This window comes from Rhamphochromis sp. 'chilingali', assembly GCF_963969265.1.
Source record: "Rhamphochromis sp. 'chilingali' genome assembly, chromosome: 9".
Classification (NCBI taxonomy): Eukaryota; Metazoa; Chordata; class Actinopteri; order Cichliformes; family Cichlidae; genus Rhamphochromis; species Rhamphochromis sp. 'chilingali'.
The window spans coordinates 17,052,856-17,066,984 of record NC_137936.1 but is presented as its reverse complement, the minus strand read 5'-3'; the positions used below and the strand labels follow the sequence as shown (position 1 = coordinate 17,066,984).

At 41.4% G+C, this 14,129-nt stretch overlaps 1 protein-coding gene across 1 annotated transcript; it reads left to right on the top strand.

The window, feature by feature from the left end:
• Window positions 1-16: 16 nt before the first annotated feature.
• On the top strand, window positions 17-6,988 carry mettl1 (methyltransferase 1, tRNA methylguanosine). The gene is made up of 6 exons (XM_080891051.1): window positions 17-224; window positions 445-572; window positions 668-852; window positions 3,781-3,894; window positions 6,072-6,173; window positions 6,499-6,988. Exons 1-6 carry the CDS (start codon window positions 145-147, stop codon window positions 6,622-6,624), a joined length of 735 nt encoding a protein of 244 aa, XP_080747177.1. The 5' UTR covers window positions 17-144; the 3' UTR covers window positions 6,625-6,988.
• The last annotated feature ends 7,141 nt before the right edge of the window (window positions 6,989-14,129 follow it).

The following is a 14,129-nucleotide window of genomic DNA, read 5'->3' as shown; positions in this document are numbered from 1 at the left end:
GGACGCTTGGTGATGACGAAAGAGCCCTGCGACTAACAAACTGAGTGGAAACAAGCGTGAGCGAGCGCAGATTCCGGCAGTTTGTTCATAACTGGGTGAACATCCTGAATATCGTCAGCATTAACATCTTTCCTTTGATCCATCATGGCTTCGTCCATGCCGCAGAAGCGTTACTACAGACAGCGAGCCCATTCAAACCCGATGGCGCACCACACCTTTGATTAGTGAGTGAGCTCCATGTGCACGGCTCTCTGTGAGCACGATTAGGTGTTTCTGAGTGTTTGGATTGGTATGAGAATAAAACAAACAGATAACATAAAAGAAACAGGAAATAGAGGATCGCTGCTGATGGATCCTTTATTTTCAAAAGGGGTCTGTCTTCCGCAGAATACGATTTAATTGAAAACTATTTATAGTGATGTACTTTCTCCTACTCCTCTTCAGCCCTGTGTGTCCTGATAAAATGGACTGGTCCAAGCTGTATCCAGACTTATTCACTGGCAGCCTGAGTGAGACAGAGCCCCCTCGAGTCGAGTTTGCTGACATTGGATGTGGATATGGGGGGCTTTTAGGTACTACACACAGCCTGTGTATAAAGACCACATTCAGCCTTTTATTGCTCCGTAATCTACATCATGTTTGTGTCTTTATTTTCTCTGCACTCCAGTGGAGTTATCTCCACTCTTCCCAGATAAGCTCATCCTGGGTATGGAGATCCGGGTGAAAGTGTCAGATTATGTTCAGGATCGTATCCAGTCGCTGCGTGCCTCAAATCCAGCGAGCTACCAGAACATCGCCTGCATTCGTAGCAATGCCATGAAGTACCTCCCCAACTTCTTTTGTAAAGGACAGGTGGGTTACTGCTGTTTAATGAATCAGCACGGCAGAGGTGTCTTTTGGCTTAACTCGCTCAGTAATTCCTGCAGAAATATTTCGCTTTGAGCTCACAAAAATGCTGCAGATTAGTCCCCTAAAAAATGTTCTTGGTCTCTTACCCGCATAAAATGGATTAGTGAAAAAGGTTAAGTATGAGGGCATTATAAGGCAGCAGTGTGATTTAAGAAATTAAAAAGGGAACATTATTAATTTGGTTTAATTAAGCTTTTTGTTGGAATTCGTATTAGAACTCTTACATTTCCAAAGCTGGCTCAGGCTGGCTTCAATCAAACATAATGCAAAATGTTAGAAATCACTTCTGGATCAGTCGCAGTTTTTCACTTTTGTTTTTAAAGAAATTAAAAGCATTTCAAACACATTTGACATATCAAATTAGAATACCTTTCCCCAAATATCAAACACATTTAAAATGAAATGTTCAGTTCTTGAATAAGATAATAACACTGGATGTCGGTGTCTGCGGTGCGGCATTCATCTATAACACAGTTTATATGTAGTTCTTACACTTAAATCAGACCATCAAGATGTGAATGAAGTGCAGATTTTTAAGGTTTAACAAAAAGTTTGCATTAACTGTTTAGGAGTTACACGTATGTATGCGTCATCCTCATTTTCAGACACTTAAAATAAACTGAACAAACTAGCGTGACTTTAAATGGGATTTTTGAAGTGTAAAACTCTCAGACATGACCAAATTCTGTGTTCTCTCCCTTGAGATGCTCTGCTATGAGTTCATCCTGCTGGTTCTGTCAGCAGTCACGTCATCAAGAAACACTAGACTGATATGCTTCGGATCATGAGCTGTTTCTCTCAATCTCCTTACGTTTCTCCTTCCATCATTCTGGGAAGTTGTTTTTCTAAACCATGGAAATAATTCTGTCCTCATGAGCTTTAGTCGTCTTCTGTGGTCTTTCATTGTTGCTGACCTTGTCCAGTGCATTCAGTCTTTTTAAGAATGCACCAGATTGTTGATTTGGCCACTCCTGAAGTTTATCTCTATCTTTCTGATGGGTTTATTTTAGCTTTTCAGCCTAATGATAACCTCCCTCACTGGTATTTCTTTAGCGCTCATAAAAATTCAACACTTTGAATCAACTTAAGATATTCTGTCTGCTTCACTTGTCACAAAATAACAGGGAAAACAGGCCTCACATAGAAATTAAGCTGCTCATCAGCCAATTATTTTTGAGTCTCTGTGTATATAAATAAATGTAATTCCTATTTTTGTTAAATCCCTTAAATTAAAGCTGAAACACTGCACTTCAGTCACATATCGGTTGCCTTATTTAAATTTGTGGTGGTGTACAGAGGCAAAAATAGAAAAACTTTCTTTCTTTCTTTCTTTCTTTCTTTCTTTCTTTCTGTGGATATTTATCAGCTGGCATATAAATACTCCCAAAAAATTGATATCAGCTGCAAAAATCTACTACAGGTTCTGTTGCGCTTCAATGCTTGCGGCTCATTTTAGCTTCTACAATTCTCTAGCAAACCTAAAGAATATGACTGCGGCACCATTTTGTGGCACTAATGCATTTTATGAATAGAGGAAAAACCACATGCACCTACCTGATATATAGGGCCAGCATTGATATGATTATGTGCAGGTTATTGAATTAGAGCACATATACAAACCTGACCTTTTTTTTTTTTTTTAAATGGCTCAGCCAACGTGGGCTTTAAAAACGTTAAACTGACGTCTGTGCTGGACATGCCAAGGTAATAAGAATATGCACGTGTTCAACATATGGACTGAATTAATTTATACAAGGTCCAATAAATCCAGGGATTTCACAACAATGGGGTCATTGACTGACATCACATCAGCTGAGCGAGACGCCTTTTATCCGGCCTAATTAGCTGCAGTGCTCTGACTTGTTGAAACCCGCATTAGACTGCTCAGTGGGCTTAGTGTACCAGGGTTCATTCAGGTATCCTGCATAAAAAAATTCACCTCAAATGCCATGTGTGGGTATCAACTAAAGGAGGAAAAAGAGGCGTAACAGTGACACGTTTATGGAGCACAAATCATGAAGGTGTTTCATATAGAAACATGCACATTTGTTTAATGTATTTATATTTTAGTGTGCAATTTCAGGTCATTTAAAATAATAGGACATGCTGGAAAGAGTTGGGGCTTTGAACAGTGCTAAGAGCAACCTTGCAGAGCTTCAGTGCCTCTAAGCATTAATACCTCTTGGCTCATATTTTTTTTCCCAGAGCTGAACAGTGCAGCTGCATCCTCCTTTAACGTTGGGTGTCTACTTTTTCTTACAATAGGCTCAAAATCATTCAAATTTTAAAGTGACAGTATTAAGTGAAGACCACCCAGACTAGAAATGGAAATTTAGCCACAATCCTTCCCACATGCACGCCGTGTTTCAAGTGTCGGAACAGTGTATTCTAAAAGATTCAATCTCTTTGTTTCCTCCCTCTTGTTGGTGTGTTTTGTAACCCAAAAATAATTCAGTTCTTTGAAGGTTTTTCCACCTTCTGTCAGCACTGAAGGAGCCCCTGAGGCTGTAGCCGTCCCCGGTGATTATCCCCACAACTCGCTGTCTGTACCTGATGTTATTTATTTTAACTAATAAAAAGTGACTGGAAGTATTTTTAATATATCAGCCAGACAAATATGAACAGAGCCTGCACTTGTACACTTGTCAAGGACGGAGACACGGGGAACTTTGTGGGAAGAAAAGGAAAAAAAAAATCAAGGAGGGAAATTCCACTTTGCAATTCTCAGCGTAAAATTCAACAGCAAATTATGGGGGCCAGATTTGCTCACCTTTTGTTGTGTTGCATGGCTAAATATAGTTGAATAAAACTGCCTACACTTTGTTTGGTCCTTGCTTGTGTGACTGTTACCGTGTTGTTTCTGTCTCTCAGCTCACTAAGATGTTCTTCCTCTTCCCTGACCCTCACTTTAAGAAGACCAAGCACAAATGGAGGATCATTAGTCCCACTCTGTTGGCAGAATACGCCTACACGCTCAGAGTAGGGGTATGTATTTGAGTTATGCTTATTCCAAGTTTTTAGTGAACATTAATGCATCATTTATCAGACAAAAATGTAAAACATTGTCCTTCTTCCAGTTTTCTTTCAATGTAATTAAAACCTGACCGATATCGGATATTTAAGACAAATACCGATATTTAGGGATGTAAGAGAATCTGATATAACAGCTAATGCTTGTTTTGTTTTTTTGCTTTTAGACATAACAGATTTGTTATATGTAGTTATTTATAAATTCTTATTAAGATGATATGATAATTGCATTTAAACATAATCTTTTTTTATTGCTACAATAAGTTGGATTGCTCACTGACGCTCTGCTCGACACTGCTTGGATCAGCAGGTTGTCGTGTATGTGGCGTTCCGAAAACGTGTTGCCAACAGGGAATTTGTAGAGTGCCCTTAGGTGGGCAACAGGCCATTATAAATGCAGATACCAATGAATCAACAAATAGAAACTATCAACTTGGATATCGGTCGGACTCTAAAGATAAAATCTATGCTTTTTTAATTGAGTGGAAAAAATACATAGCTTAGGGTTCTGTGCTGAGCTTTGCATTACATTTCTCACTTGTACTGGATAATAAATTATAAAATAACTATTCAGTTTTCTTGCTTATCATTTAAAATTGGAAATGCACAAATAATTTTATCGCTTCAGATAAACTATGAACAACAAAGTAACATTTTCTTCAGTGCTGCAGTATGGTTCACGTATGTCTTTGGATAAACACAACAGCTGTTCAGAGACCAGCGTAGTTGTGCGTTGATCCTACGGTGAGCTGCACAGCTTTGCAGACCGCCATCTCCATGTTGTACTGTGTTACTGTCACCGGGGGGCAGTGTCAAAAATGTGTAAATAAAGACGTCTGTGGGCTACTCTTGCTTCCTGTTGGTCCTTCCGCGTGCCCTGGAGTGTTAACAATGTTGAAAACATCTCTCTCTGCGGTAAACTCTACTGTTGCTGCCCTTTCTGTTCAAGCCCACTTAGGCTCTGTATATGTTTTGTAGGTTGTATACCCATAATCCTTCACTCTGTATATCCAAACACCAACGCAAACCTATACAAATGCACTACCATGAATTCTGCTTTAATAGGCTGAGTTCACTGATGGTTTGGAGCTTTTAATGGAATTTGTTGACAGTGGAAATTGATAGTGTATCACTACAATAACCACTTAAAACAGTGTGGTTTAGCTTGTCTCATTACTGTAAGTGTTTTTCCATATATGCAATAATATTTTTTCCCTACTATGGGTCACAGTTGAGAGTTAAACTACCATTTCTTCTAGTTTCCTACATAATTGAACTGTGTACAAACCTGTGAGTTCACAGGAAATAAAATGTGGGAACCGGTGTGGCCTACAACTGGTTTATACACCCAAGTCCTGCCTCTCAGAGCTGTCAAGGCAGCAGTGGGACACTGGGGGTGAACGCTGATGGAGGTTGTGGGGAACAATGGAAGGCTTGTGTCTAAATTTATCCTTTTTCCTCCGTTGTGTGTGTGTGCGCATTGATGCACGTGTGCATACATACGTTGTGTGTGCGCAGGTGTGCGTGCAAACTCTACAAGGGCCTTCAGCGTTGGCTCGCAGCCAGAACTGCCGGTGGGAGCGGAGGCTGTCAAGTGTGCGCTCATTTGTAGAGGCAGTTTCAAACCAAAACAAGTCTAATTTTAAGTTGTGACTAAGTTTTAAATCTTGGGTATTGTCAGAACGGCAGGATAAAACGGCGTCCCTCACCCTGCTTTTTTTTCTTTTTTCTGGAGATTAAGACACATACGTGCTGACATGCACTGGTGTGGAAATCTGTGCCTTTTCAAAGTGTTCAAAGAAATCCAAGTTCTAGTAATTTTATCAGCACGGTCTCCAAAGTAAACTACCTTGACACAGGTGATTCACCTCTGTGTTGGCATTAGGTTATTTTTATCTTTAGAGATAAATTGCTCTCCAAAGGTGATGAAACCATATAACTAACTGCAGGTCTGAAATGTCTGACAGTGTCAAAAAAAAGAGACTCGTATATGTGTTTGTTATTTTTTCATCAGTGCAGTAGTGAGTGTGTTTGTTTTTTGATAAATGGGTTCATATCAGTAAATAGCAAAGTTTTAGTATTTTTCTCAGAGCTGTGTTAATGGTCTCTGTGTGTTTGTCTGTTTGTGTCAGGGTTTGGTATATACCATCACAGATGTGGAGGAAGTCCACCTCTGGATGGTGAAGCACTTCAGTGAACATCCACTGTTCACGCGGGTCGTCGATGAAGAACTGGTACGTTGACATGCTTTGCATCGCTGTGTTTGCAGGTCATGACATCAGCATTTGGTGTTCAGCTGCTCACTCGAGCAAAGTAGTCAAAAGTAGGATATGAAATAGGAAATAGTTTTTCAGGGGGGGGAATAGAAAATATTGCACTGTTTCCTTAAATAAGAAACGTAAATTTTCTATTATTGATCAGAAAAGCGCAGAATGGTGGTAAGTTGATTTGTATGTTAGAATAAGTTGCTAAAAAAAGTTACTGAACAGTGTCAGAAAGTGCACGTTTTGGTCTGCTGTACCATTAGATGTGATTCAATCCTAAATCCTCTTTTGGCAGGCTGATGATGTCATCATAAGTCGTCTGGGTACCTGCACAGAGGAAGGAAAGAAAGTGCAGAGAAATGGAGGAAAGAATTTTCTTGCAGTTTTCCGGAGGATTGAGGATCCACATGAGATTTCCTGAAATAAAGGCCTTATGCAGTCATCTGTGCGTGGGTTCAGCTGCTCTGCTGATGGATTTTTCACCAACCAGATGAATGCTGATTTTTTTTTTCTTTTATTAATGGACCCTTTTAATATTAGCAGATTTTTAAAAAACAATTTTTGGGGGGGCTTTTTCACATAATTTATGTTGTTTTTTTTTTATTTTCTCAGACTGTAAAAGAGACGTAGCACATGATAGGATCTGACGTGTTTGGTTACACTTTCTAATTTTTTGCCTCTCTTGTTCTTTAGTTTCTCTCGCCAAATGTCAGCGTGCTGGTTTTGGATGTCATGTAAAGATGTACAGTATTTCAATTAAAAAAAACTACTAACAAAATTTTAAATGCATTTAATGACTCGATTTCTATATTCATAATTTGTTTACTAACATTATTTTTAGAATAATAATGAAAATGGACAGGTTAAATATTGTTATCTAAAACCACAAACCTATCAAACTGTGCTGCAGACTTCGCTGATAACTGTGCTGCGAAAACCCTTCCCAGGTTTTTTAACTTTGGATTACAAGCAAATATTTGAAAAGGCACATAGTTTTCACTCTTAGACTGTATATAAATGATTGTCACCCACTGTAAACTCCTGTTTGGAAACCTCAAGGCTCAAGTGACCATTGCCATCTTGGTATTTTGGAGCCAATAATTACTTTAGCAGTTTCTCATGTGCTGTCGCATGAATGCCTTCAATACTTGGATGAGGTGTTGGAGTGCTAACTTATCAACTTCTTCTATGTACGTGTATCCATAGACTGTATGGCTGTATCATACCAACACAAAATAAGACTGTAGCATTTTACTCCCTTTAACTAAAACACAGAACTGTTAGACTGGCTGTTGTACCTCACTGCACAGCATGCCATACTTTTGGAGTGGATTACATTACAAATGCAGTGCATGTTCCATTATAAAGTCCAATTATATAATCAGTGAAAATGCTAACTTTGTGTTCATTTAAACATTTTAACTCAGCATTCCAAGTTGCTAGATAGTCAGGAGTCTGGAAAGGGAGCTGGGCAGATTTGAATCCCATTTGCTGCTGCAGGCTGCGGTGATTACAAAAACAGGACAGCACATGCCTTCATGTTTGAAACCCAGACACTGGAAAACTTGAGCTGAAAGCAAAGAGAAGCTCTCAAAATACATGTCATCACAATTAGAAATCTTTCCACTTTTGTATCCTTTGTTCACCACATTTGGCAGTATGTATGGAGTGCAAATTCTCAAGCCTCTCCACATTTCTTTATATTTTGATTCCAAGGAGCCAGGCTTTCTTGGAATTTTATTATAGTGGTCTTAAGCAATAGTTCTCCAGGGTTTCTGGAGGTCTTTCAAACGTTTTCCTTGGACATTGGCTGCTTTTACAGTCATTTTCAGTCCTTGTATCTCCGCCTTTTTTAGTCAATTTTCTTTTTTGTAAAGCCATTTAACACTGTCGTATGAGTCTTTCAGTAATGGAAAAAAAATGCACATTGAGCATTGTGTTTACAGATAACAGACAACTTTGCACTTTAAATTGTATCTTTAGGCACTTTGTTAATTGCAGCCTGTCACGTAAACGCATGATTTGTTCCCATTTCTTTAGTTGCCAAAGATAACAGTTTGGCATAAAATAGTATTTTTGCACCAACAGCTTGATTTCCAAAGAGTTATTGGCCAAAGACTTGGCATATGACAGCATGGTGCACAGTATGTTCTTAAAACATTGGAGGAAACTGGATAAGTGAAGGACAGAAGGACAAAATGCAGCAGAAACCTGACACAGGACCTGAGAGATGCATCTGGATCTGCAGTTCATCCATCTAATGTTCACTGAAGCCAAATCAGAAATACACACAATGGACGGGTGGCTGGCTCAGATGGGTTTGTTGCCATGTGGCTAAGATTTGTCATAATTGTGTGATTTGCGATTTCCAAAGGAAAAGGCTGAGTTATGACATTTACTCAAGAACTGGACTGAAAATCAGCAGCAACAGGTCTGATGAATCCAAATTTGACATAAACAAGTCTTTATCAGGATGTATGGAGAACATCAGGAGAGAGGTACAACAGTGAGTGTCTACGGTCATCTGTAAAACACGGTGGAGGCTCTGTATTGGTTTGGGGCTGTATTTTAGCCAGTGGTGTTGGGGGAATAGTCAAAATGAATAGAATCAGAATCAGAATCAGAATCAGAATGGGGTTTATTGCCAAATGTTGAGCAGGTTTACAACATTAGGAAATTGCTGCGGTGCTTCAGTGCAAACATGCTGTCATAAATAGCACTTAAATAGACATGAAAAAAATAAAAGTAGGGATAAGAATTAAAAGTGCTACGTGGAAAGATATGTGCATGAGATATACATGAGATATATACATGAGAATAAGAATTAAGAGTGCTACGTTGAAAGATATATACATGAGTGCAGGTGGTGATCAGTGCCAAACATAGAATGATGCAGTGACACAGCGTAGGGTCATGTGTTAGTGGTGGGAACAGTCATATGGTTATTGTTCATGTGTCCAACAGCAGAGGGGAAGAAACTGTTCTTATGGCGAGAGGTTCTGGTGCGAATGGACCGGAGCCTCCTGCCTGAGGGGAGCAGGTCAAACAGACTGTGTCCAGGGTGAGAAGGGTCAGCTGAGATCCGAGCTGCACGCCGCAGTGTCCTGGAGGTGTACAGGTCCTGCAGAGATGGGAGTCTGCAGCCAATCACCTTCTCAGCAGAGCGCACAACACGCTGCAGTCTCTGTTTGTCCCTGATAGTGGCTCCAGCGTACCACACGGTGATGGAGGAGGTGAGGATGGACTCGATGATTGCAGTGTAGAACTGCATCATCGTCCGTGTTGGCAGGTTGAATTTCTTCAGCTGCCTCAGGAAGTACATCCTCTGCTGGGCTTTCTTGATGACGGAGGTGATGGTGGGCTCCCACTTCAGGTCCTGGGTGATGGTGGTACCCAGGAAGCGGAATGAGTCCACAGAGGTGATGGGGGTGTCAGTCAGGATGATGGGGGGGAGTGGGGCTGTGTGCTTCCTGAAGTCCACAATAATCTCCACTGTCTTCTGGGCATTCAGCACCAGGTTGTTGTGGCTGCACCAGGACACCAGACGTTCAACCTCCCTCCTGTAGGCAGACTCGTCGAATAGAATTACGAATGCAGAAAAAATACAGTCAGATGTTGATCCACCATGCAATATCCTCTGTAAAATGTTTTAGTGGCTTTAATTTTAGCATGAAAGTGACCTCAAACACACTGCCAATGCTGTAAAAGCATACCTGGGTAGAATAACACACAATGGAGCACTATGCCTGGACCTCAACTTTATTGTTTCAGTGTGGGATCATATAAGACTGGCTGGCTGGGAGAATTCAGGATGTGCTGAAGAGTAAAGGGGATCATGGCAAATACCGACTTTCAAGCTTATTAGTATTGTACAGTTTACTTGATCCATTTTTAAAATAGTTAATCCAGTTTACCAAGTAATGTGATTGTTGTTCATGAATTTCTTTTCTTTTTCTTTGCTAAATACAGGAAGTATTACCAGCTTTTTTTATGGTGTGAACGTTAATCAGTCCATCACAACACACATAACACAAACAAAACAGTGAAGAAGGCGCAGCAGCGCCTCTTCTTTCTCAGGAGACTGAAAAGATTCGGCATGAGCCCCCGCATCCTCAGGACCTTCTATCACTGTGCCATTGAGAGCAACCTCACTGGATGCATCACCACCTGGTATGGCAACAGCACCGCCTACAACCGCAAAGCTCTCCAGCGAGTAGTGCGGTGCTCTGAACGGATAATTGGAGGTGAGCTTCCCTCCCTCCAAGACATCTACAGGAAGCGGTGCCTGAGGAAAGCGGGGAGGATCATCAAGGACTCCAGTCACCCCAGCCATAAACTGTTCAGACTACTTCCATCAGGAAGGAGGTTCTGCAGCATCCGGTCCCGTACCAGCAGACTGAGAGACAGCTTCTTCCACCAGGCCATCAGACTGCTGAACACGTCATAGACACCTCAGCTTCACTACTGGAACTTTAACATTATGCACTCCACACTGTATATAAATGCCACTTGTTTTGCACATATTCAACTCTGTATATTTTATATATTTTATTATTATTATTATTATTATTATTATTATTATTTATTTTTTTAATTTTTTTTTAACTATTTAATTTGTAAAAATGTGCATACACACACACACCACACACACACACACACGTAGGAAAATATTTAGTATACACATCCAGAAATGCATACACTATTATATATTGTACATATATTTATTAGTTTCAGGTTGGCCATTCTTGTATTTTGCTCGTTTGTGTTGTTGTGTTTGCACATCTCTGTTGCTTGTGGGGCTCGCACACAAGAATTTCACTCGCATGTGCTGTGCCAGTGTGCCTGCACATGTGATGTGACAATAAAAGTGATTTGATTTGATTTGATTTGATCAAATGTGTGACGATGGGGAGCCGCTCTTCTGTTGACACTTATTTTAGCCATATGGCAACAAACCCATCTGAGCCAGCCAAATCAATGCATCATGCAACATTTTTATGCTATCAGGTCATCAAATAAGAGTTTTATTAAATACTCTCCATGGGAATCCAGGAAAGGGAAACTTAATGATTTGCATTTGGCAGGACTAATAAAGTGTGGATTTACTTTTGTTTCACCCAAAAAGAATTTGTGACATCCAGATATTGGAATGTTACTGGGGTCAAAGATAAATCCCCCTGAACGTCTTTACAGAGGCAGGTGCTCGACTTATTTTGTCATAACATAATCGACAACTTAAAGCTACAGTTCTGGCACTACACAGGGATAAAACAATATCTTTAAACCAGATGAAAGATTGATGGCGCTCTTTTGTGTGTACTGTATCTTAGTTATGAAAACACCTCCAGCAGCTGACTAGCTTTGTTTAGCGCAGACATGGATAGGGCTGGAGACAAACCCTAGCCACAAGCAAAATATATATAGACTGATGAATTTTGTGCCAGACTACTTTTTAGCCTGAAATAATAACTTTTTTATTTTTTGTTGACACTGGAAGAATGCCAGACAACCAATATGCTCTAAAGAAGTTACTGTCCCGGCTAAGAAAAATTCAGACACATGACTCCACAAGCCCTCTCTGATAAACCACAAACTGCTTAGGATTTTGGCAAATTAGGAAGAAATCTGGAACAGGTTCATAAGTGACCTTTTTCGTGTTTCTCTCCATTTTCAAACTTGATCTTGAGCTAAAATAACCAGCTACAATTTACTAGCTAAAACCTTAAACAATCATATGAAAAAGTATTTTCCACTTACTTAAAATCCTTTAGTTTTTCTCAAAAACTGACTGTGCGCCGGTGTGCCTTAAGTATGAATTCTGGTTGTGCTTAGTGACCTCGAACTGATTTTATGTGGTACACGCTGCTCAAAAATCTGTCAAAAAATGTCTTAGTACGACTTTGGTAAGCTACGAAGCCGCAACGCTCGATGAATTATGGCTACCGTAGTCAGTTATGTTATGTTATGTCTTTAACTTCTGTCATCACAGTCATCCGTCAGCTCGATAGCCGCTCTTCACCGAGCCAAACTGCTCAGTGGAGCCACCTTGTGTTGTACCTTGTTCCTCTCCTTCAGGGAACAGAAGTTATAGACATAACTATTCGTTCCCTTTCAGTCAATTCACTCGGTACAACACATAAGTATGGGACATATATACACACCCCGCAGAGCAGCCACCGAACCGGAATCAGACCACCACCACCTTAGTGTGCGGTAGACCCAGCAGAAAGGATAGCTTGAGCCACCAAAGGGGCTGTAACGATAAAACCACACAAAAGTCTGCGGTGATGCCAGACTAGCTGCTGTACAAATATCAGCTACAGGCACCCCTTTAAAAAGAGCCCATGAGTTTGCCATCCCCCTGGTGGAATGAGCTCTCACTCCCTGGGGCAAAGCAAGACCTTTGGTGCTGTACGCCAGTGAGATAGGTTCTATAATCCAGCAGGACAGCCTCTGTTTAGACAGAGCTCTACCTCTAGTTGGATTAGCGAAGCAGACAAACAGCTGGTCACATAAACGCACATTCTGAGTACGCTCAATGTAGGTGCGTAGCACATGAACTGGACAAAGAGAATGCATCCTCCTCTGCTCCTCAGATGCAAAAGGATGGATCTCAACCACTTAGAGCTGCAGGCATGATCTTGGGAAAATAGGTAGCATTTGGACGCAATACGAGAATTGTGTGCAGGAGGGATGCACATGGATGCGCATGAAGAACATCCACTCGCTTTGCCGAAGCAAGAAGTAATGCAGTCTTATGTGAAAGAAATTTCATATCCACAGACTCAATGGGTTCAAACGGGGGGCTACAAAGGGCCTCTAGCACCAAAGACAAGTCCCAAGCAGGGACACTGAACTTAAGCATGGATCTCAGCCGGCGAATCCCTTTCAGAAAATGTATGGCAATGGGATGTGCACCTGGTGTCACCCTGTCAAAGTCAATATGACAAGCAGATATAGCTGCTAAATAAACCTTAATTGTCGAAAATGAAAGGCCCTTATCCAGCAGCTCCTGCAGGAATGTCAAAACATCCACAATAGAGCACTGAAATGGGAGAGTGTGGCGGTCCTGGCACCATTGCTCGAAAGCTCGCCATTTGTAAGCACACAAGCCTCTAGTAGATGAGGCCCGTAGCGCTCTGAGTTGTTGCTATCACACTGGGTGGGCAAACCCTTAGCAATCAAGTTTAACCTCTCAGCAGGTAAGCATGAAGGCGCCACAGATCCGGGCGCGGATGAATCACTTCTCCTCCTGCCTGAGAGGAGATCCCTGTGGAGAGGAAACTGCCAAGGACTCGCTGCTAGCAGGCTGATTATCTCTGCATACCACGACCTTGTGGGCCACCAAAGGGCCACTAGAATCAGAGAGAGAGAGAGAGACTGCCGACGCACTCTCTCTAGAACTGGAGATATCATTTCCACTGGGGGAAATGCATACAGGAGCATGTCTGGCCATTGGTGCACTAGTGCATCCATGCCCAAGTGCATTGTGGTCAATTATGGAGAAGAACAGGGGTAACAAGTATTTACCCTGGAGGCAAAGAAATCTACTTGCGCCTTGCCAAATAGATCCCAAATCTGAGCCACTATTAAAGGATGTAACCTCCATTCTCTCACCAGAGGACCCCACTGGGGAGAAGGTCCAGCCCCAAGTTCAGGTGGCCTTGAACGCGGGTGAACACTGCACCATAACAGCAGAGAGCGAGACAGCTTCAACAGGGGAAGAGAGCGTATTCCTCCCTGCCTGTTTATGTAAGACACCACTGTTGAATTGTCCGTCCTGACTAAGACATGTTGGCCCTCCAGGACTGGACGGAAATGCTTTAGAGCTAAGAACACTGCTAACAGCTCTAAGTGGTTGATGTGCAGCTGGTGCTGGGCTGCGGACCAGATCCCTCTCACTGATGCACCCTCGCACAGCGCTCC

Excerpts from the sequence above, each read along its gene's own strand:
- mettl1 (XM_080891051.1), top strand. The coding sequence starts at position 145 with ATGGCTTCGTCCATGCCGCAGAAGCGTTACTACAGACAGCGAGCCCAT. Across the intron at positions 225-444 it reads GCGCACCACACCTTTGATTA|CCCTGTGTGTCCTGATAAAA; the intron begins GTGAGTGAGCTC and ends ACTCCTCTTCAG. Across the intron at positions 573-667 it reads TGGATATGGGGGGCTTTTAG|TGGAGTTATCTCCACTCTTC; the intron begins GTACTACACACA and ends TCTGCACTCCAG.